Here is a 24,001-nt window from a genome sequence, read left to right on the forward strand (position 1 = left end):
CTTCATCCTAAGCAACAATAGCTATAAAATTATAAACTTAGGGTTGCTGATTATGTGTCTTTTGTAATGTATATTATAATAGTATTTATAAATATAAAAATAAACATATTTTGTCCCTGGCCAACTTAAAATAATGTTTCCATAATGTAGAAAAATATTGACATAATTGAATTACAATTAAAAATGGATATCAAAAACCTTATTGAGAACAGAAAATCATCCAAATTTTTATTTTTATAGAAACCCTTACCCTGGGTAATTCTGGGACGAAAATAGGGTCACCAGGTTATTGTCTAAAAGAAAGAGCCCTGGCCTAGAGTCCTGGTCTGCCTTGCCACACTCTATGCTTCAGTTTCTCAAGTTTGGGGGGATAAAAAAATGATCCTCAACTTATCCACTGGACATAACCTTCTTAGATTCGGGATACACACTGGAAGAAGACCCCAAGGCCAGAGGCCAACATGATGAGAAAAGTTGGGAGGAACTGGTGATGTTTTATCACAAAGATGAGATCACTTAGGAAATGACATCAGCGTGCTCCTCAGTATCTGAATGGCTTGGATGCAGGAAGGGTGGTGACGTGTAGGAGAAGGAGAGAGTTTAACATAGAGATGAAAAATTAGAGCTCGTTGGCTGGGCTTGGGGTTCAGCTGGAGTTATTCAAGAATAAATGAGGGAACCCATCACTTGTCTATGACGCTGAAGAGGATCATGCATTAGATAAGGTTTGGATAGATAGCCTCAGGTCTTTTCTCACTCTAATAATTAATAATAATAATAGGCACCAATTATTAAATGCTCATTAAGCTGAGCTAAGCATTTTATAGGTCTTACTTAATTTTCACAAAAACCCAAGAGGGGTAGGTATGATTGTATCCATTTTGCAAATAGAGAAACTGAGTCAAAAATTTGGTACAGGTTTAATTTGAACCCAAGTCAGAGTGATTCAAAGCCTGTGTACTAACCGTTATGTTATACTATAAATGTGGTCTGGGAAAGATAAAGTTATTGTTTTATTTTGTTTTGGTTAGAGAGTTTCTTTGCCCATTCAGCCAAACTGAAGCCAAGTTATCTTCTTGAAAAAAATTTGTTGTAAACTGTAAGGACTGTGCGAAAAGGAAACTGAAAAGCCATTATCTCAGCTGGTTTCCTTCAAATTTCTGAGAAAACCAACACATTTCCCAAGGACAACTTATGCTTTTAATTGTGATCTCTGTGTTTTCAGAGTGGAGAACAGACTAGAAGAAACCAATATTTCAAAGGAAAATTTATGTTTTTAATTTTATCTCTTTGTGTTTTTAAGGATGTAGAACAGAATAGAAGAATCCAGAAGCCATGCTGTTTATTTTTCAAATGATGTTACAAAATCAGCAAATGCTTTAGTTTCTTTTGTTTGTCTGAATCCTTTTGAAAAAACATTTATGAAAGTGTCTGTTCAAGGAAAGGGAAGGGCAGTTTTATTTTTTAGCACCTCAGGGTGCTCAAATAATCTCAAGGGGTATCGGGATGTTTTCCAAACATAAATAATTTAAAATCACTTAGAGCAAATGTGTGCCTTAATCAGGTTTTATGTAAAGTGAAACCTAGGAAATCAAACACTCACAGCAGGTGGTCTAGAAACTCCAGCAAGTTTTGGGCGAAACTGACTTAAAAAACAACAACAAAACAATAAAGGGCAGGGGAGGGGAAGAGGAGAAGGAACGGAGGGAGGGCGGGAGGGAGGGACGGAGGGAGGGAGGGGAAACTTGGAACTAGAGAACTCATTCATACTTGAGATACTGCTTATCACCCTGTTTTGCATTTAGTTTCTTGCAGAAAATATACTAAGGAAAATGATCATCTCTACTATTTTATCCTATAAATTCGCACATTTTCTCTTAGTCTCTATAAGTATCACATTCAAAATCTAAAAAAAAAGTTGTATTTCTTTGAATCTTGCTTGATATTATTAAGATTCCACACTGGAGTTCACATTTGATTTTTTTCTTTCTGTCCTAATTTCTCTTTTCACTGACTTTTGAGAAATTTCTTTCTGTGTTGTTTTTTTTAACCCACGAAACATTTGAACCTCACTAATATCACCAGTGTGGGAACCAAGCTGGGCATTCTTTGGTCCCCACTACATTTTTACATTGAAATGCCATAAACAATTAACATTGTTCAGGAAGCCAGAACTTTGAACTATCAAAAACCATTTTTAATAAATGTACACTGTCTTAGAAAGCCTTGCTTTATACAAATGCTTTATCTCCTCTGCCAGTCCTATAGGAAAGAAATTATTTTTCCTTTATTTTCATAACCCTCAGCAAAGTGCCTTCCTAGAGATCTACTCCTAATAAATAGTTGTTGAATTAATGAATGACTACTGGCATGAATTAATGGAATTTCTTATGCTATGATAATAGATTTATAAAATGCTAATGATGAATTAAAATGCAATAGGAAATAACTCATTTCAAATAATAACCAAAAAAACAAGGCAGGGCAGATTTTGCATATTTTATTTTAGATTTAGCATTTTTCTTCTTTAATAACTAGTCTAAAGACTAATACATTGTGGTCTTTTGAATCAAGAAATCTGGCATTTCTTCATCATTCTGAAATAAATATTGTGTACAGATCTTAACTTAAAAGTTAACAAAAATATTAAATATTAATATTTGTTAAATATTCCTCTGTAAGTTAAACCCAAAGACACATTCATGTCTAAATGTATTTCATATTTATTTTTAACTCTTCAATTGATGCTATTTACATTTGACCTTAGAAGGCAACCTATGTCAGTAGAAGGTCAGGGATTAAGCTCAGCAGTATTAAAGTTTGCGAATGTCAGTGTCATGAAAAAGAGAAATCACTGTAAAATAAATGCTTGTTCTTTACTTGTGAGTGCTACGGAACAATCTCTACTTCGTTCTCAAGTTCAATCAAGGAGGGCTTCGCAGGAGGCGCACTCCTAGTGTATGGGTGCGGAGAGCCGGGTGGGGAGCGCTTCTGGAAATCAATCAATCCGTGGGTATCTGGAAAAGTGAAAAGTTCAGTCACTCCCAGGAAGCCTTCTTCTGCAGGCCCGTCACTAATGGCCCCACTGCTTCTCCCTCTCGCCGCCGCCTTCTTCTTCCTCTGGGAACGCTGATCCGTTCTGGCCTTTCAGATGTTTAACCCCTGGAATTATAAAAATTCATTTAAGTGAAATTTATCCTGACAGATTCACTGCTTGGCTGCCACAGATAAAGAAAACGAGTGGAGAGCTTTCGCTGCCGTGTATGTATTTCTCCAAGAATCTCGGCAATCTAATCCTATGCAGCCCCTTTAACTCACCAAGGAAAAAAAGCATCCCCAGTCAAACTTCTATGAGAGGCGGGCAGTCTTTGGCCATTTAATCTTCTTCATTAAGACCTGCGTCACAGCCTGCTAAAAGCCCGTCAACTAAAAAAACCTGCTCACAGGCTCCTATTGTAATTCTGATACATCATTTTAGTTCAAATATTTCTTTTGGCGTCCCTGGACTCTATTACAGGGAGAACCACTGAAACTCCTGGGAACAAAGGGGTTGCTGTTTGCCATTTCTGTAACTTATAAACAACAAAAGAATCATAATATTGTTACTGGGAATAGGAACATGCCCATATGATTATGAAACTTCTGTACTCGAAATTCTCCAGTAACTTCCCCCACCACCTACAGAGAGAGAAAACACTGGCGGACCTTTGCCTGCTCCCCAGGCTGGTGTGATCTGGCCTCTCCCTGCCTGTCCTCATTTCTCACCAGCGCTTCCTGCTTTCGCCTTTCACAGCAATTTGCCCTTTAACAGTACAACCTACTCTTCCACATTCCCCTGTCACCCCAGGTTCCACCAGGCCCCCCTGCTTTTCTTGTTCTGGTCTCTGACAAATAGCTCCTTCTATTCCCGCACTTGATAATCTCCCACTCATCCTTCTGGTCTCGGCTTGCCTCCTCTGTGAAGGCTCCTAATTCCCTGAGCAGAACCACCTAGATCTTTCTCTTATTTCTCCACTGCTCTTGGGTTACTTCCTCTTGGATCAATCACCCAGCAGAACTGTACTTGCTTACATACCTTTCTCACAGAGCAAACTTATTGATGTCAGGATTTGGTAGTTTTACTTTGGTGTCCCAGACACAGTGCCTGGCAAACAGTAGGTGCTCAATAGTATTTATACTGCATAAATGGCTGGTGGGACTAATGAAGTAACAATTTGGTATATGTTTTTGGCTGTTGAGCAATAATGTATATTTGGGTTTTCTTTTTCAAAATTAATTCAGATTTGGAATATAAATCAGAAGATAATTTCTACAACCATATTCAATCTACAAAATTATCTTTAATTTCACTTGTGCCTATTCTGTTAAAAGATCACACTGACACTTTGTGCATATGGGAAGTCTTATATATATTTTATATTTTTAGAAAGTCAGTTTATGAGATTTTTATAAGTATTACTGATAAAGAAAGTCACTGCTCATGCTTGCTATGAAACAAAGAAACTAAAAAAAAAAAAGTGTACTGCGATTAGTAAGCCGCGGAGTACTGTTTGGCAAAGAAAGGCATCCCTCAGCTTTGTGGATTATCTTGCAAAAATATTTGATCAGGTTGTAATAATATTTAAATACTTTAATTTGATCTGCAGACACAGATCACTCACAATTCCTGTTGACCCAAGACTGTAGAGAGACTTTTGTTATTAACAAATGGAACCTTTTCATATTATTGCAAATTACATGGGTTAAAAAAAAGAAAAAGTCTAAAGGCTAAGGAGAAAAGAGTTCAGAAGCACCCAATTAATCACTGCTATAGTCTTACATACCTCACTAACAACTTTATAAGGTAAATACCTGGATGGTGAAATTTAGACTCCAAGAAGATAAAGTTTGCTCACAGTTATAAGGACAGTATAATTCTAAGAGAAGGTCTGATCCAGCATCGTCCCTCGGTGTAGATTGACTGACTGACTGAGGCATAACATTCCACTGTCAGGAGACTCTAACTTATTTTCACCTTTAGCTTTTTGGATGCTGACTTAGATTTTTTCTAACATTATCTAGGATTTATTGTAGGTTTACAGTATCTATTAACCTGACACGGATGATCTCAGGATTCCTTCTGAGATATTAAAGCACAGTAACTGTTTAGCTGTCTGTGACTCTCTTTCCTGGGCTGAAATCGTCTGTGCCTCTCTGAGTTTGCAAAGGTTCTATTGCCTCCAGAGCTCATCCCTTTCATCCACAAGGTAACTAACTACAGAGTAATAAAGTTGTGTTCAAGACAATTTTCTTTACATCAGGGTTAATAACTTAATGCCAACATTAATTTGTCTATATTAGGGGGTTAAACATTAAAAAAATCAGTAACCAAAATGCCCAACTTATTAAACCACGAATCAACTGTTAAATCAACTTTCCATACTTGAGTATAGGTCTACTTGCTTACCCTGATCCACATTTAATTGATTTAATAGTATTAATGATTACAAAGTTATATAAGTAAGCTTTTTAAAAAGTAAAACCTCTCACTTGGGCACACCTTGGAAAGGGCCTTTCTTAGCCTTATTCGAGTGTGACATTAACTGTTTCCAGGTAAAAGGTTTTGATGAGGCAAGAGTTGGTGACATATTCCAGAGATGTTCTATAGAACCTTTCTACAAAACCACAAAATGTTTGGCTCCCAAAGCAGTTTACACTAATGCCATCTTTCCATTAGATAATGGATGGCTGGTAAATTTGTGGTTTGAATCCCCCCCCATTAGCAATATTCATTTGGTTGCAGGTATAACAATGCTGAGGTTAAAGCGTGAAGTCTGCGAGGACTAATCCTTTCTCCCGCTGCCCTCCTCCCCTCTCCAAACACCGCATACACGTTGTTTGTAAATTTTCTTTGAACCCTTCTTTGGTATTTGAATAGCTCTGGAGGTGGAGGAGAGTAACCTGGTCTGGGGGTGCTGATGAAATGTTCAGATCCCCCTGGTCTGCCAAGTGCTAATGAGCATGCAGGAGACCCCCCCCCCACGGGCTGGCTCTCGGGGGGACCAGGAGCCTCTGCAGCGGCATGGCCCCGGCCAGCTCTGCGCCCAGGCGGGGGACACAGGGCTCCCCAAAACACAACACAGGTTCTTTTCTCCGTAGTGAAATGAACACATGGCAAAGGGGACCATATAGAAGAGCAGGGTAGGCAGTGTGAATACAAGCAGGAATGAAAACAGAGTCTGAGGAAAAAAGGAGCCTCAGTGAAAGAAAAGGAAACGGAATGAGCACTGTCCCCACACAGAACCTCAGACCCAAGCTCCTCTCCGCGCTGCAGACCAGGAGGTGAAATGCGACCTGGATGAAGGTGGGCAGAGTGACTGAGGGAAGGGTCGTGAATACTGAATCCAGAGGGAGGCCTATACTTGGCAAGCCACGGGTCAATATGTTTACCAAAAAATCTGAAGGGGGAAAAAGGCAGGTTTATTACATTGTAGAAGACACAAAACTTGGAAGAAAAGGTGATATAACGAATGACAATACTAGTATTCCCAAGGGCTTCTAAGAGCTGGGTAGATGGCCTAGACAATTGTGGTAGAGGTCAACAGGGAGTTTTGTTTTTAGAAAGATTATTTTCAATCTAAAATATAGAGAATGGGGGCAACCTATATCGGTTATAGTTAGGGGTTTCAGGTGACCACAATTTCAAAATGACCCACTTGAGTCACCTGTTTCTAGGGACAGAGCTCTTGGTGGTGTTGGCGGCATTCCTAACAGCAGGGTCAGCAGTGTAAGAGAGGGAACCACTCTCTAACCATGCGTTAGTCTCAACTTTTCTGGATCACGCTGCCTAATTCTTGGCTCTGAGTTTCAAGAGTTTCATTGAAGAAAGTAATTAGGATTAAAATTAATCTTATGAAATCACTTTTCTAGAAGAATTATATATGGAACTGGAATGTTTAGCACAGAGAGAATTAACACAGGAAAGAGGCTGCCACTAAATTCCTCAAAGACTGGAGAAAGAAATACAATTTATTTATGTAGCTCCTGAGAGCAGAAATGGGGTCAATGGTTAACATTTAGGTGACGAGGGCTGATTACAGCCCAATATAAAGAAGAAAATTCCTAAACTCTTTATGTTCGCTCAGCAATAAACATGTGAGTGAGCTCTCCATCACTGTGTATGTTCAAGCCAAAGCTACATTTTGATCTGTGAGCCAAGTTATAGAAGGAATCCTGCATTGAGTAGCAGGGTAGACTAACAACTTCACTGACCCTGAGATGTTATTAATGAACAAGAGACAGCTTTCTTTCTTTTTTTTAACTAAAATGTTTGTTCTGCTGTGAGTACTCTAAGTTACAAAAAGTTATTATAGCGTCAAAAGACATAAGTGGCTCAAATCTACACTTTAAAACTAATTCACATTGGGAGTTGCAAATGTAAATGGATTCATCTTTTTTTAACCACATACTTTAGGCTTTAGAAATCATCTGAAAGTCCTCTAATGAATCTGTGGGTGGATTATAGAGAACCTCTGACCCCTTTTGGAGTTTTATTTATAGTTGCATTTGTGCCTTTTTGGAAAAGAAGGTCCATAGTTTTTAAATTGTGCTTATGAATCCTAGTCCTTTAGCTTAAAGATGAAGGAACAATGTCAGATGGCAAAATGACTTGCTTAAATTCATAGAGCAATAATTGGCTCAGTTGGGACACAAACAAGGGTCTTTAATTCCTATTGGGAGCTGTTCATCTGAGTCACCAGGACTCCATCTTCCACTGTCATTGATCTTTTTAAAGGTGAAACCTGGAGGAAAATCTGGTGACTCAAGATCATGAGGCCCTTTTTATCATCAAATTCTTTCAAAGGACATTACATAGCTGATAGATTAGATGTAACTTTTCAGTCTTTGTTGTTGTCATTGTTTTTAATAGAATTTGGAATCAGGAAATATAGAATTTAACTTCCAGAAACGTTCCCAGCATAGAACCAACTTACAATGTTTAGGTTATTAGAAAAGAAGCAGCGTTTCTCTCTGCTGTGCTCAGACCTGGGACTAGACTCTGGGAAACACAGAAATTATATCATGATCTTGTCTGGAAGGTGAGACATAGTAGCCATCAAGCAATATGAGTTAATATTAAAAAAAACAGGCTCCCCACCCCACCCTGCAAGGGTGATGGTGTAAGCATAAATGTAGTTAATTTGCTGAAGAGGTGTTATGTACCAGTAGAACAAATAATGCATTTGTAAAGTTCTGATATAGGAAAGAAGAGCTCCAACTAGGAATATAATTTGAACAGCTATTTAATGGTTAGATTAAGGGAAAGGACAAATCTGATTTCTATATGAGAAAACTATGTGCAAAAACACTAGTTTTTGGAAAGCCTACTATATACAAAAGTGATTTCAGTGGCCCTAGAAAATAAGTTTTCTAATAGTTCCTTGTGTATTGATCCTTCAAATTTTATCAAAATGATCATGCTAGATATACTTGAGAAATATGATTTAAGCTATAATATGGTACCTCAAAACTCCTCAGGAAAGGCCCGTCTTCTCTCAGATTAAAAATGTGCTTTACATTTCCCCAAATGCTTTCACATATAGTTTATTTAATCTTCTTGTCATTCATTTATAATGAATAGCTATATGCTGATACACTGGGGGTCACAGACATCAAATGACATTGATATCATTCCAAAGCTAAACACATATCATGTTCTGAACTCACCTTAAATCTCTCTCTTTCTACTTTATTTGAAGTACACTATATATACACAGCACAGTTAATCTCTGCTTCAATATGGTGACTGGTCAGTTAAGATAAGCAGTAAATAAACACAAAATCATTTCACTTAACTGCCTATTAGTTAGGGAAGCATTTTTCTACAGGAGAATCAATGTATAATATGCTTCTATCTTCATAATAGATAAGAACAGGGGCAGCATGTTTATTTGATATTTATAAGTATTATATATTTTATATATATTTTTACCTGTCATATATTTTACTAATGCTGGTGCCCAAGAGTAAAGCCTTAGTGAAAGATTTAGCAGTAAATACCGAGAAGGCAGGCGAGGAGGTACACTTGCATACTATTGTTAGAAGTATGGATTCAAATTAAATCTTTGGAGAGTAATCAAGGCTCACTTGTCAAAATGTAAAGTGCCGACATCTTTATCAGTAAGTCTGAGGTTGGGGCCAGGCACGAAAATATATATATTAATTTTTTGAGGATCCTGCTACTCAACCTAGGATGAGAATCACTTTGATAAACTGAGTGCCTCTTCTGCCCTCCATAGCCAAGTGCTCTTCTACTGCCTACTTTTTCTTCTTAGCTAACCTGTTCCCCATGAATTCATAAGTAAAGTTAAATTTTTAAGCCTACACGTAATGGATCTAAACTGTGTTGGGCAATTTCACTTTAGAAAGAGACAGAATGGCTCCCTAGCCTGCGAGACTTGACTGCCATTGATTGAACACAATAGCATATCTAAAATAAAGAATGCATCAATCAACAAATGTCAGTGGTTAGCCTTGAAAGCACTAAAAATAAAATAATAAAAAGAGAATTGCATATACAGCCACGAAAGCAAATGCTCTCTGTGTTTTTTAAGTGTGTCCACAGGAGGATGTCCTGTGCTGGTATTTTTGAAGGCTGTCTTCCAGGCAGTACCTTCTTATTGAAGCCATGCTCATTACAGGGTACCAGATCCTGATGCCAGTATATGCCCAGTCACATAACCAAATCATCCAGCTCTGATTCTAAGTTCACGGAGAAACCTTCTAATAAGAGAGTTTGCTCACAAGAAGAAAAGACCCTGACCAGACTTAAAGATAGCTCATGGATCTATATGGGTAAAGACCATCCCAGGCAGATAGAATAAGAATTACAAAGGCTTTAAGTTTAGAGAATACCTACCATGGTCAGAGAACATCAATGAGACTGGAGTTTCAGAAATAAGTTGAATGATGGAGCGTAGAAGAAGGTAGGCTTAGAGAAATGCATGCAGGCCGAGAGGAGGAGCCTGCCCATGTAGGACCTTATTGGACATTATAAGAGTTTGGGCTGTTATTCTGAGGAACCACTGGCAGATTTTTTTTTTTTAATAGAGGAGCAACATGATCTGACTTATAGTTTCAAAGACTCACTCTAGGGTCTTGGATGTAAGAAATTTCGAAGTCACCACTCTGTTCTAACAAGTAAAATGCTGAAAAAGCTAAAAAAACCCCAAAAAACTCTTGGATCCATTAGAGAAGTAAGGGCACAAGGCAGATCACTGCCACAACATGCCAAAATATAGAGAGACAGACAGGCAAATACAGACAAACACAACTTACTAGAGCAGTAGCCTGTGAAGGAACCAGTGCCAGGGTAGGAAAACCTAAACTATAATTGATAAATGGCTGGAGGCTCAGTGTGGACAAGATGGAGAGATAAAAAACTCTGGGTGGGTGGGGAGTGGGGGATCAGCTACAGGGGGACCTCAGACTTTTGTAAATTTTACCTCCTGGAGCTCTACTAGTTTTTCACAATAAAAATCAAAGAAAAATCTCATGCTTCTGATGGGGAAGGGGAATAGTGGCCATTTTCGAAAACAGAGAACTCTGTTCTTAACAAAGTTTGCTCTCTGGAGAAACTATTTTACTACAGCCTAACCTTTTGAGGTTTTATCAGAGACTAATCTACCTGGGGGAAGGAAATGACAATTCCACTCCCTTCTAGTCATTTTGTGTCACCTAACAGGGGAAGGGGAGACTGGGAAGCACTGGTGAGGTTCATAGTTTAGAGACACAGGTTCCCTGAAAGACTGAGACCTGATCAGAGTCTATAGAACACTTCTTCTCCACACATGACTTTACATTACTAAATATCTATTTACCACCGTTTCTTTTACCCGGTACATCATGTTCACCTTTTCACAAAAAATTACAAGGCATACTATAGGCAAGGTACACAGTGAAGAAGTCTCTTCACAAGCATCAGAACCAGAGTCAGATACTGCAGGAATGTTGGGATTATCAGGCCAGGATTTTTGTTTAACTATGATTAATATGCTAAGGACTTTAATGAGAAAAATAGACAATATGTAAGAACAGATGGATAATATAAGCAGAGAAATGGAAATTTTGAAGAAGAACAAAAAAGAAACGCTGGAGATAAAAAACACTGTAATAAAAATAATAAATGTCTTTGATAGGCTCTTTAGTAGACTGGACATGGATGATGAAAGAATATTTGAGCTTGAAGATATGACGCTAGAAACTTCCAAAACTGAAAAGCAAAGAGTTAAAATGCAAAAATACAAAACACTATATGCAAACTGTGGGACAACTACAAAAAATGTAACATAATGGGAATACCAAAAGAAGAAAGAAAAAGAAACAGAGGCAATAGTTATGCCATAATGAGTGAGAATTTCTCTCTAATTCATGTCAGAGACCAAACCACAAAGCCAGGAAGTTCAGAGACCACCAAGCAGGAAAATGCCAAAATAACAAGAGGTAGGCATGTTATATCAAATTACAAAAAATCAAAGATAAAGGGAGGGGAGAAAAATATGAAATAAACTGAAAGATAAAGCTCACCTGTAAAGAAACAAAGATAAGATCTACATGCAACTTCTCCTTGGAAACTATGCAAGAAAGAAGAGAGTGAATAGAAGTATTTAAATTTTGAGAGGGAAAAAAAAACCCCAGCATCTACCAACCCAGAATTTGGTACCCTCTGAAACTATCCTTCAAAAGTCAAGGAAAAATAAAGACTTTCTCAGACAAATAAAAATGGAAGAAATTTGTTGCTAGTGAGCCTGCCCTGCAAGAACTTGTGAAAGAAGTTCTTTAGATAGAAGGAAAATGATATAGTCAGAAACTTGAATCTATATAAAGAAAGAAAGAGCATTTTTAAAGGAATAAGTAAAGATAAAATTAAAATTTTAACTTTTCTTATTCTTAATTGATTTAACAGAGATGAGTTGTGCAAAATAATAATAGCAACAATGTATTCAATTTATACAAGCTAATGTATATGTTTTATGTAGGTATATATGCATATGCATGTCTGTAAGTAAGATAAATGAAGGTAATGATACAAGGGACAGGAAAAAAGAATAGAATTAATTTGTTATTTTAAGTTACTCACACTTCCTGTAAAGTGGTATAGTGTTATTTGAAAGTAGACTTGGATTAGTTGTAAAATATATTGCAATTTCTAGTACAACCACTAAAAAAAGTTAAAAAAAAAAGTATAACTGATATGCTAAGAGAGAAAATGACAAAAATAAACTGATGAACGAAATAGAACCAGAGGAATGGATACATGGAACAGACTGACAGATGTCAGATGGGAGGGGGTGGGAGGGTCTGGATAAAAGAAGGTGGAGAGATTAGCCAAAGAACATATATGCATAGCCCATGGACACAGACAGTAATGTGGTGAAGGCCGGCAGGCTGGGGGGAGGTGGGCAAAGAAGGGGAAAGTGGGGGACATCTGTAACAATGCTAACATAAAAAAATGATCAGCTAAAACTACAAAAGGCAAAAAAAGGAGTGGAAGACTAAGAAAAGGGGCAGAGAAAAAGGGCAACAAATAGAAAGCATGGTATTAATCCAACTGTATCAATAATCACTTTGAATGTCAGTGGTCTAAATGCACCAATTAAAAGACAGAGATTGTGAGAGTGGATCAAAAAGAACCAACTATAGATTGCTTACAAGAAATTTACTTTAAATATTAAGATATGTAGACTGAGAGTAAATGGGTGGATAAAAATATACTTTGCTAATGTTAATTTTAAAAGGTAGAAGTAGCTATATTACTTTCAGGTAGAACAGACTTTGAAGCAAGGAACAGTATCAGAGATAAAGAAGGTCATCACACCTAACAAAACTACAATTGCTACGAAACCCAATTCTCTGTAATTATAATGTATGGACAAAAAAGCTTACTACCGTGATGACTGCTTTCACGTAAAACTTGTCACCACATTTTTCAAGTGGGCTTCAACATTTCCTGAAAGATCTACTTTATTTTTATAAGTAACAAACTATTCCTAATTAAGGATCAACCTTCGTTCCCTTGCAGTATAATATGGAGAACATATTAACAATCTTTTTCCTGAAGAATATATATTTCTTTATCATATTTCCAAAGAAATGTTCAATAGCAGTTTTAATCCAGGTGTCAAGAAAGACCATGTTAGGTGAAGAGGTTTCAGGAAATCAGGACTTTGTACATCGTAATATTTAGATAGGTCCTTGTTTTCTGCCTATTTGTAAGACTGATGCTGCTTAGAAATAAGACAGCTAGTAATTTCAAATACTCTTAAGTGCTTGTCCCATAAATTATAGAAATGTCCTAGGAATTCCAACATCTAAACTACTTCCTGCACCAATATAGGGCGTTCCACCCGAAATGTATACACACTTTGAATGATTATAAAGTCAGTGTTTATTAACATACAGTCATTTCTAAATTTTAAAAGAATCTACAAAAATGAATAATTTTTTTTGTCAACTCCTGTTTTCAAACTGATGACCATTCTGGTCCAGGCACGGCTGATAATGAGAAGTGATGGAATCGCAAACATCCAGAATCATTTTGTTCATTATTTGTGCACCTCAATTCATCAACTGTTGCCAGTTTTGTACCATAAACTTTATCTTTTATGTATCACCATAAAAAAAGTCTAGTGGATAAATTTTCTTTGTTCAAAGCTTAGTCTGACTTCACTCATTATTTCAAATCAGTTAAACCTGAAAAAGAGTGAAAATTGAGTTATCAGCTGTTAAAGTGAGTATATAGTTTTGGGGGTGACACCCTGTGTCCCAAAACAACGTATGCATACTTTGAATAATTATAAAGGCAGTGTTTGTACTTCAACTGCATTTTCAAACTTCCAGTAGTATTTTAGGATGAATTTCCTTTGTTCAAAGCTTAGTCTGATTGAAAAGAAAGAAATATCAATTGAGCCATCTGCTGTTAAAGTGTGCATGTATGTTTTTGGGACACCCTGTATTATTGCAACATTGCAAATGACCTTTGTCTTGATTTTTTTCCTAGAAATTATGCTCACCAAAAGAATGTAGAGACAGATTACATCTGTTGAAGAGTCAATTACTTAAATCAAATTTTTCATGTTTTTGTCCAACAAAGTTATTTTAGGGAGCTTATTATGATCTCCCAATTATTTTTAGATATTTGTTCTTAGGTTAATACTCTGTACACAAATAACTGTAGATTAGTGTGTGTTGAGACAGCACAGCTTGTACCTTTTTGTTACATGCCAGATACCATCATAAGAAGCCACATCCATTATATTTGACAAAAATAAAAAATAAAAATTTGTAATTATGCAGGAATACTTTATTATTTATCTTATAAAAGCAGTATGTGACTTTTGCTGGAAATCCAGGAAAGTACAAAGTAGACAAAAATTATTCATGGTTCCTCTAATTAGTGAAAAATACTATTAACATTTTACCTTTTCCCCTCAGCTTTTGTTCCATACATTTTAATCATGTTAGATCAAAATATAACAAAATATTTTGAGGTAACTCCATACTACATTCCACAGTGGCTGCACCAGTCTGCATTCCCATCAGCAACACACGAAGGGTCCCTTTCCTCCACACCCTCGCCAACACTTGTTGTTTGTTGATTTATTGATGGCAGCCATTCTGACGGGTGTGAAGTGACATCTCATTGTGGTTTTAATTTGCATTTCTCTGATGATTAGTGACATTGAGCAACTTTTCATTTGTCTCTTGGCCATCTGTATGTTTTCTTTGGAGACATGTCTATCCAGGTCCGTCACCCATTTTTTAATTGTATTGTTTGTTTGTTTGGTGTTGAGTTTTATAAGTTCTTTATAAATGTTGGATATTAACTCATGAGATGCATCATTGGCTAATATGTTCTTTCATTCAGTGGGTTGTCTTTTCATTTTGTTAATGGTTTCTTCTGCTGTGCAAAAGCTTTTTGGTTTGCTGTAGTCCCATTTGTTTATTTTTTCTTTTGTTTCCCTTGCCCAAGGAGATATATCAGAAAAAATATTGCTACAAGAAATGTCCGAGATTTTACAGCCTATGTTTTTTTCTGGGGAGAAAACATTTTAAGTCTTTAATCCATTTTGAGTTTATTCTTGTGCGTCATCATAAGAAGTCACATCTACCATATTTGACAAAACTAATGAGCATGTTTTCCTATTTCCATTAGTCAAGAACTCTCCAAATTAAGGAGAGATTGTGTTCCAAAACATATTTGTAAGGTGTTTTGAACTCAACCTATCTTTCTATAAGAACAGATGTAACACTGTGGGATATTTACTTTTCTTTTTCTAGGCTGCTGACATGCACATCCTTCGGAGGAAGAGACCTATATTTGCTGTTTTGATAAACTCATTCACAGTGAAAGCTGGAGCTCTGGAGCCTGTGCTATCACTTTGTATCTAGAATTCAGAGAAAATGGTAAGGCTGTATGCCTGTAAAAGAAAAAGAACACTTATGTTTTTGGAAGAGAAGAAGGGAAGGGATCAGCAGGGTTTGCGTGGCTTCTAAGGGAAGGGAAGAAGAAGAGAGGACATCTGTTTGATCACATGTGAGGTAGAAGAGACCTGAAAGAAGAGTGATGTCTCATGAGAAATTTAAGAGAGTTGACCTTGGAGTGGAGTATTTGACATTAGATCCTCTCCTTAGTTTATCTTATGAAATTCAGTAAATTCTATGTTGCTACCTACATGGGTGTAAAATAATTTTTTTGGAGAAGCAGGAAGAAAAAAGGAGGAAGGGCCTAACTTGGGTTTTATGATAATTATTGAAGGAAGCCTGAAATGCCTATTTAACCCATAAAGATCCAGAAGTGCAAACCAACGTCTCCATTTTAAGTAAAATCAAGACTGGCTTTGTTTCTGTGACCAAACACACTTAAAGTTACAATGGAAGATACCAGAAACAATTTCTTCAAATTCCATATGAACCATGGAAAGAGTAAAGGGGTGAACCAGATACTCTTAGTTCCAACAGCAAACTAACCTGTTAGTCTCATGTCAATTTGCTCAAAATTGGTCTTGGGGGCGGTCAGCGCAAACAGGATTCTGTCATTTGTTCTATGTATGAGTGATTCTCTAATTGTTATGTTTTTCTATGATTTACTTTAAAATATATCAGAATAGAGAATATAATATGTGTGAGAATATCTGTATAGGAGTGAGTGTGTATTAATTTTATCTACCTCTTAGGGATGGTTGATTAATATTTCAAGTACACTAATAAGGACTAATACTCCAGGGATATTTTGTTAGCATTTGAAGGACTCTAATGGAAAAACCTACATCAGAGGAGCACTATTTTTAACTCCAATCAATACCAGAAAGTTTATTAATTAGCATATGATCTGCTAGAAATAATTTTTCTTGAGAAAAATAAGTGGTGTTCAAGATCTATCTATTGGCTAGATACACTGAAAGAGTAACCTTGCATTTGAATAGGGTTGTTAAATCTAGTATACAGAATAGCATACATTCTTCAAAGTGGAACATAGTCTTGTGATTCCAATTTGTTCTGTGTGCAGTCTTTGTGACCTGATTCTGACTAGGATTTTAAATTAATCCTGCCAATAGGAAATTGTCTCCTTTGCCTTGAGTAAACTTTTTGAGGAAGGTATTTGTTGGAGAGCTTGAAAGGGCAGAGGGCTGAAATGCATTGAGATTTCAGAACATCTTGTATGGTTTTGAGAGAAGAAGCTGTTTTTTAATAAATGTTTGCATGTGTGGCAAAATTAGGAAAGAAATTGCAGTAAAAGGAAACTGAAAATATAAAGGCACTGAGGCTGGTGGGAACTTGGTATATTTTAGAAAAATGAAGAAGGCATCGAAGGCTGAAAATAGGCATGCAAGCCAAGTGGAGAGTTGTGAAGGCAAGGTCAGAAGATAGGAGCAAACAGGTCATATAGGGCCTGATCAGCCATGGTGAGGAGTTTAATAGCCAGGCATACCTCGGAGATATATTGGGTTCAGTTCCAGACCACTGCAATAAAGAGAGCATTGCAATAAAGTGAGTCATAATCTTTTTGCTGGTGGAGAATCTTGGCTTCAATTTGTAAAAAAATTAACATCTATGAAGCGCAATGAAGTGAAGTACAATAAAATGCAATATGCCTGTGTTTCTAAGGCTATCAGAAAACCCCCTTGGAACACAAATTGTTAGTTGAATACTATCAATATCATGGATTTTAATCACATCTGACTAAAGAGGCCAGGCAGGTAACATAAATGGATAAAGCAGCCATACTATAAAAAACAATAACTCAAGTTCAATAATAAATGACAATTGATAATAGACTTAAGAGTTACACTACTGTAGAGAATGGTGAAGACTTTGGCAAATGAAGTGCTTTATCTTGTGAACCTATGTGCTGGGGGGTGGTGATGAGGGGACAACCTCGAATCGCATCTGGGCAATTGTTGTCAAACAGAAATGTGAGTCAAGTGTTGCTATCCTCTTGCTTTCCAAGACAAGCCATACATCTGAACCTGTACCTTAAATCTATGTTTAAATGATGACAGGTAACAATAAAGAAAAACTGTTATATGGGATAAACAAATCATGAACTTAAATAGCACTCATGGGCTTCCACAAATAACCTTGGATCTATAGAGCAAATATTTAACTTTCAGTATGTATGAAATCTCTCTTCCACCTGCCTTTCTTGTAAATCATAGGTTATTAATGAGTTATTCCTACTTTGCGTGTAAACAATTAAATATTTTAAGCTAACCTCAACAATTTTTATTGTACATTCCAATATTTGTTCATTCAACAAGTATTTATTGAGTGCCCACCATGTTCTGGGTACTTGAAATATATGCATGAATAAAAGATAAAGATCCCTGCCCCTGTGAACTTCATAAAGTCCTGGGAGGACACTTGCATTTAAGGGATAAGAAGGAATAGTAGAAAATGAAAAGATCACAGAGGAGATTAAGGGTGGAGAGGTGGAGAAGACAAGTGATAAATGTAATAGATACATGAATTACACAGTATCATAGAAGGTAATCAGCACTGTAGAGAAAGAAATATAGAGCAGGTGAGGGGGATTTGGAAGGCTGATGGCCTTGGGAGGGTTTCTACACACCCTCAATTCCAGTCCCCTTTGGGATCTGCCTCTGCCCTTATCTAGAGCTTCAATCTATCCTCTCTCTACTGCCTTCTTCCCTTAGTTTACAACATGGGCTCCTCTATCAATCTATCCTAAAAATAAGCAAGCAAACAAAAACCTAGTCTAACCAGGCATGTCCTTCTTGCTATGTCTCATCTTCTAAGAAAGGAGCTGCCTGCACTACTGGTCCCACTTTCGCGCTTCCTTTTCTCTCAGCCACCAACTCCGAAATGACTTGCACTCCAATCTCTTTACCAAAACTGTTTATAGATGACTTTTGATTGGCCTACTCCAGCTGGCTTTTATTAAGCTTTAGTCTTATTTCACAATCCCTCAGCCTTTGTCATTGTTAAATGTTCACTCTTTCTGGAAGATTCAACTTCTCTTGCCTTCTGAGCTGTAATTCTACTGGTGGTCCCTTCATTGCCTTTAATTAACCCTCATCTGTCTCCTTTGTGTTCTAATTTTCTGTTTTTACTATCTCCTGAAATGTAAGTGTTCCCCCAGAGTAATTTATTACTTAAGACTAGAAAAAGTCCTTCACGAATACAGGCACCATAGACTCAACAGAACCCAAACTATGCAATTATTTATTCTCTTTTAATCCTGATTTTGCTTAACTGCTTTGAGTATTTGTTCCCGGGAAAGGAAGGTAAAACTTGGATGATTTTGTCTGCCCTGGGAAACAGATTGCCTATTATTATTTTTAAATTTTAAATTTTTTATTTTTTAAATAATAGTTGACATTCTCATGTAACTGTGAAGACAGTGCATGTGTGAATAGAGAATTTGGGTATTAAATATTTAGTTTGCAGCTTTACATGTTGTGAGAAACTTACTGGCTATCATCTAAAAACATTTGACTTCCAAAACCTAAATTTATTCCTAAAGAAATTAAGATCATAGTGTCATTTCTGGAAGATTACACTTGAGATGTTTTCAACTATTCATCCTAGACTATCTTTTCAAATAAGATCCAGTTTATTAAGAACAGCATTTAAAGAAATTGAGTTTATCTAGTTATCAGAGGTTAGAGCAGAAAGAAATTCTTGTCTGGTTTTTATCTGCTGTTAATAGCAAATGTCACAGAATATACCACTTGTTTAAGGTTGAAGAAACATCCTTCACCAATTAACTCTCTGCAGCCTTGTTTTAAGAAGGTATGTTCAACTACATAACCTCATCTCACACATGCACAAACACAAATTTAGAGTTCAAGAGAATTGTTTTACAGTAATATGACATAACATCAAGTGGCAAAGTGAATTTTGGCTATGGTTTCAAGCTGCTACCCAATCATAATTAGCATATATCTTTATACAAAATATTTTATTGGGTAAGCTTATTAAGTTTCCATAGATAAAAGTGTCCAAATGAAGCATACAGCACAGTACATATACTAAAGGAAAATAAATCCATTTCTTCTTGAGAGACCAAATATTTATACTTGAAATGATTTGCTGTTGGTTGGGCGTTCAAACAAAAACCATATTCAAATATATAATTCATGAATATGTGAGTATTGGGAGAATATACTACAAGTGTATGTAAAAATAGCACTTTGATTCATATTAATTTTATATTTATTAATTTATATTAAATAAATATAAATTGTTTTAAAATATTTTTGCTATTGGAAGATAATTCTGGATACAAAGCAAAACTGAGGAGACATATTTACTTAGAGTACAAATTATTCAATCTAATTTTCAGAGATTGATATGAACTATCATTCATTTTAGTAGTAGGACTGTATATATGACCAAGACAGATTACTACCAAATTCCAGAACAATATAGGGACGGCTATTGTTGTCAGAGGAAATTACCATCTGGTTATTTGCCGCGTTCCTCTTTGAATATTTGTGTATGCTTTAAATAATACCTGCTTTATGCTGTGTAATAAAAAATGACTTTATATATAGAAATATCTATACCGGCTTGCATTTATAAAAAGGCAAAAAAGCTGCATATGAGACAAAAGACACAATCCGAAAAAAGTATGATACATGAAACATTTATCTCAAAACTGGCAAATTCTTAAATTTCCTGGAAAAGGGCTAGCTTTTCCAACTTGGAAATATGCACATCTAGCAAATGCTCGTACTTATGCTTGGAACAATTTAAGATACCAGGAGACTTGTGGTAGTTGGGCCAGTTGAAACCACAAGTAAGAATTAATCTCTTCCTCTTACTACCCTTCCAAGCTACTGCTGAGTGGGAGGGGTCTTTAAGGATTTGGCTTTCTACCTCCCTAAAACTTCGAACCAGAATTTACTACTGATAGTTCTTTTCAAGGCAGTATTTAGTTGTTCTTGGGTTGACATAATCTAAACAGCTGGGATCCTTTTCAGAGTTGTCTGGCTCCAGCTGGACATGCCTTTGAAAAAAAAACCCAAAAACTCTTGTTCAGAGCTGAGTTTTCACTGTAATCACAGAATTTAGTTTACAAAACTAAGACATAAATGGTGTTTTTGGATGGGACTGGTTTGACCTGGTTGTCTAGATAGAAGAAAGCCCAACTGTTTATTCTTTTCTCTAGCATTTAAAATTTTCTCATTTTATTAAAAAGGTCTAGAGATCTAGTTCCTACTGGTATTTTGCTAAAATAGTGTAAATTAATTTAAATAAGAAATGCTGTATGCACCAAGGAATACTTGTGATTCATTTAAATATAGCATGTTTATAGCATGCTTGCTAGTAGTGACTCTATTAGTAAATTGGTTTTAGTCTTGATTACATTGAACCAAACATGTAGAGCTAAGAAAAGAACATATTACTAAGGAGTAGAGACAAAAAAAATAATGAATGTAGTTGAAATATCCACACAAGTTTTCAGGGCAAGAGTAATAGAGAGATAAGAAAACTGCCAGACCCTCAGTCAGCCTTGGGCTGATTGTCAGTCTCAGCCAAGTTATGGGAAATCACATATATTCCTAGGTGAGTGCCTCTCTCAGTGTCCCCATCACGTTGGCTGTTACCCATGAACTTTATGACCAAGCAGGTAGATAAATACTACTTACGGGGCTGCTATGATGAAAATCAACAACCATCTTCCAAATGTCTATAGTCCTTTCATATCTATAGTCCTTTCTCACTTTTTTGGTAAATTCTTAACTTTTCATTTATGTCTTAGACATATTTTGCAAATATATTTCATATGTATTCACATTGTCTTCTGGGTTATTTTATTTATTACATTTTTTAATTCTATGATCCTACTGAGTTTATTTTTTATGTTTTTATCAACACACTTTCATTTGATCAAAACACTAAAATATACTGGAGGGCAAAGTAGACCAATTATATATGTTATGTGATCAGCTTTTTTTCTGTCCCTTTTCTATTTAAAAACAATTTCCCTTGTGGCATGTTGCAGTGTAGTTTATTCTTTGAAGAAATACCAAATATTTGAACTTCAACAAGTGTAACCGAGGTCAAGTCTGTCAGAGAGTCAGGGCATATAGTTGCCTTGGGCTGCAAAAGCATTCCATGCAGCAAATTCCTTAGGAATTGTTTTTAGTGTGAGAAGCTAAAGCAATAAAATACAAGACATTTCCCATTTTATCTAAAGTGAATTGGACCAGAATTTAATCATCTCTTAGAAACATTACGTTTGGTATCCACATTCATGTTTACATTCCTTTGGGGGCTAGAGGGTAAAGCTACATAAATTATTCAAGGACATTTTGGAAAACAATTTTTTTGTATCTACCCATTTCCTGCAATTAAGGACAAATATTCAGAATATTTTACTTTTATTGGATAGAAGTACGTGTGTTTATGTGCATGAGGCGAGTACATATGAGAAGACTTACAAAATAAAATTGATAAGAAAAATTAATTTTTATCTTTAATCTGGTTATTCACCTCTGTCAATTAGAAGACCCAAGCCAAAAACCTATAAACCACTGGAAATATTAAATTTAATTTTTTTATTAAAAAATTTTTAAATATGTCGATTTCAGAGAGAGCAAGGGAGAGGGAGAGAGAGATAGGAAGACAGAAACAGAAACATCAATGATGAGAGAGTCACTGACCGGCTGCCTCCTGCACTCCACCTACTGGGGATCGAGCCTGAAACCTGGGCATGTGCCCTGACGGAGAATCGAACCCCAATCTCCTGGATCATAGGTCGATACTCAGCCATTCCAGCTGTTGATTTTTCCTAGACTTTAGCAACTTGAGAAACTAATGGGATCTTAAAATCAGTAATATGTCCTTCAAATTTCTTTGACTCTTGACCCACCTAAGTCTTCTTTACAAATCCACTCTGCCTTGGTCCTGTCCTGAGGTGCTCAGGACTTTCCAGGGTGTAAGGATGTAATTTTGTCCACACCTAAGTGTATTCCAGTTGGACTGTATTGATTCTGTCCTACCCTGTACCTTGGTCTCCCACTGGGTGTCACCAGACTCCACTCAGTGGAGCAGTTTCCCATCAGGTACATCTTTGCCTCATAAAGTGTTGTCAACTAAGGTCCTCCTGACACCAGGCAGAGGATCATCTGGGGCAAGGTAAGAAAGAAAGTCCTTTCTCCCTTCATGTTGCAGCTGATTAGAGCCCCCCCACATAGTAATATTGCTTAGACGTCAATGTCCAATAGTGCCTTTACTGAAACAACTCTTTCAGTCTCTTAGTTTCTCTGTTATTTACCTTAGTCTCTCATATTATTTCTAATGAGTCAACATATATTAAATACTTATATTCTTCTAGGGCTCAGACCCAAGGCCAATAAAGAGAGCAGGAAACAAGTGTGAGTGACAGGATGGACCCTGTGCTCAGAATCAGTCCCTCAATGACTAAGTCTTTCTTACTAGGTCAAGCAGCAACTCAGGGAGCCTGGTCCCTGTGTCCTTCAGAGTAACTTTACAACTGAGTTTTCTATGCCAAACACATACAAATGTTCTTTAGAGACAATGAGTCATGATTTTGTCAGACATAATCTGGATCATTCTTTAAAACCTGGTGAGACCTTTGCTACACAATAGTTTCATAACATACTCCCTCTGATCACCTCTCTAAGTGCTATCACTTTAAAAGCACATGACTGCCAGTATCACAGGCATGCATTCATCTCTTGCTTTATGAGTGTATCTCTGTCCTTTGTGTGGGTGCAGTGAGGATTCCTAACCAGCTCACGAGCTTCTTATGAGCAAAAAATGTCAGTGGTAGCTAAAGGGCAATATATAACCCTGAGCAAATCTCAGTATGTTCCTATCTGCTTTGTCAAAGTGATAGCTCTAAAAAAAACGGGGGGGGGGGGGGGATTTTTAAAAGGATGTGTGTGTATGTAGTTCGAATACTTTTGGTATTTATTTTCCTTTAACTACAAAGTTTATACACATGAGGCTTCTCTCCTAGACATTTATGACAATATGTAAGATATTGGTAACATGCAGAATAAAACATGCAGTTATGGTAAGATCAGCATGGTCTTACATAGGATATAAGGTGTATGCGTAGAGTTGTCTGAGTGGCTTTTCAACCACACACTTTAGACCCAGTTAATGTAATTGCTGCTAAGTACAGTTGTTATTGATGGTATAATATTTTTAAAAGAAGCCATCTATATTGCTTTTAAAATAAGCCGTATGAAAGCTCACCTTTACTTTAACCCTGCTAATTGTATCTCAGAATTCAGGCTCTCGCATTCACTTTAGTGAGCGATCACTTTCACCTGACCCAGCGTTCTCCAGCATCTCAACTTTCCGTAGGTGTTGAATGCATGTGGATTATTCTAGCTTTAGAACTATAAGGATTTCAAGAGTTTCTATCACAATGCTCAAATGTTTTCTGTCCAGATACCTCGTATAACCTCTGCACCGTAATGGATTGCACCCATTGATATTCACATAGAATCTGAGACCA

General features: G+C 36.6%; 1 protein-coding gene across 2 annotated transcripts in view; it reads right to left on the minus strand.

Moving 5' to 3' along the window:
- Positions 1–3,073: 3,073 nt before the first annotated feature.
- The window catches only part of PPP1R1C (protein phosphatase 1 regulatory inhibitor subunit 1C), an 83,978-nt gene continuing 63,050 nt past the window's right edge, over positions 3,074–24,001 (minus strand). For both annotated transcript variants that reach the window (XM_016225205.2, XM_087819408.1), the window contains exon 5: positions 3,074–3,162. In XM_016225205.2, the coding sequence (XP_016080691.2) occupies positions 3,074–3,162 (89 nt within the window). The remainder of the gene's footprint in view (positions 3,163–24,001) is intronic.

Source organism: Miniopterus natalensis, chromosome 8 (genome assembly GCF_054644295.1).
Source record: "Miniopterus natalensis isolate mMinNat1 chromosome 8, mMinNat1.hap1, whole genome shotgun sequence".
Lineage (NCBI taxonomy): Eukaryota > Metazoa > Chordata > Mammalia > Chiroptera > Miniopteridae > Miniopterus > Miniopterus natalensis.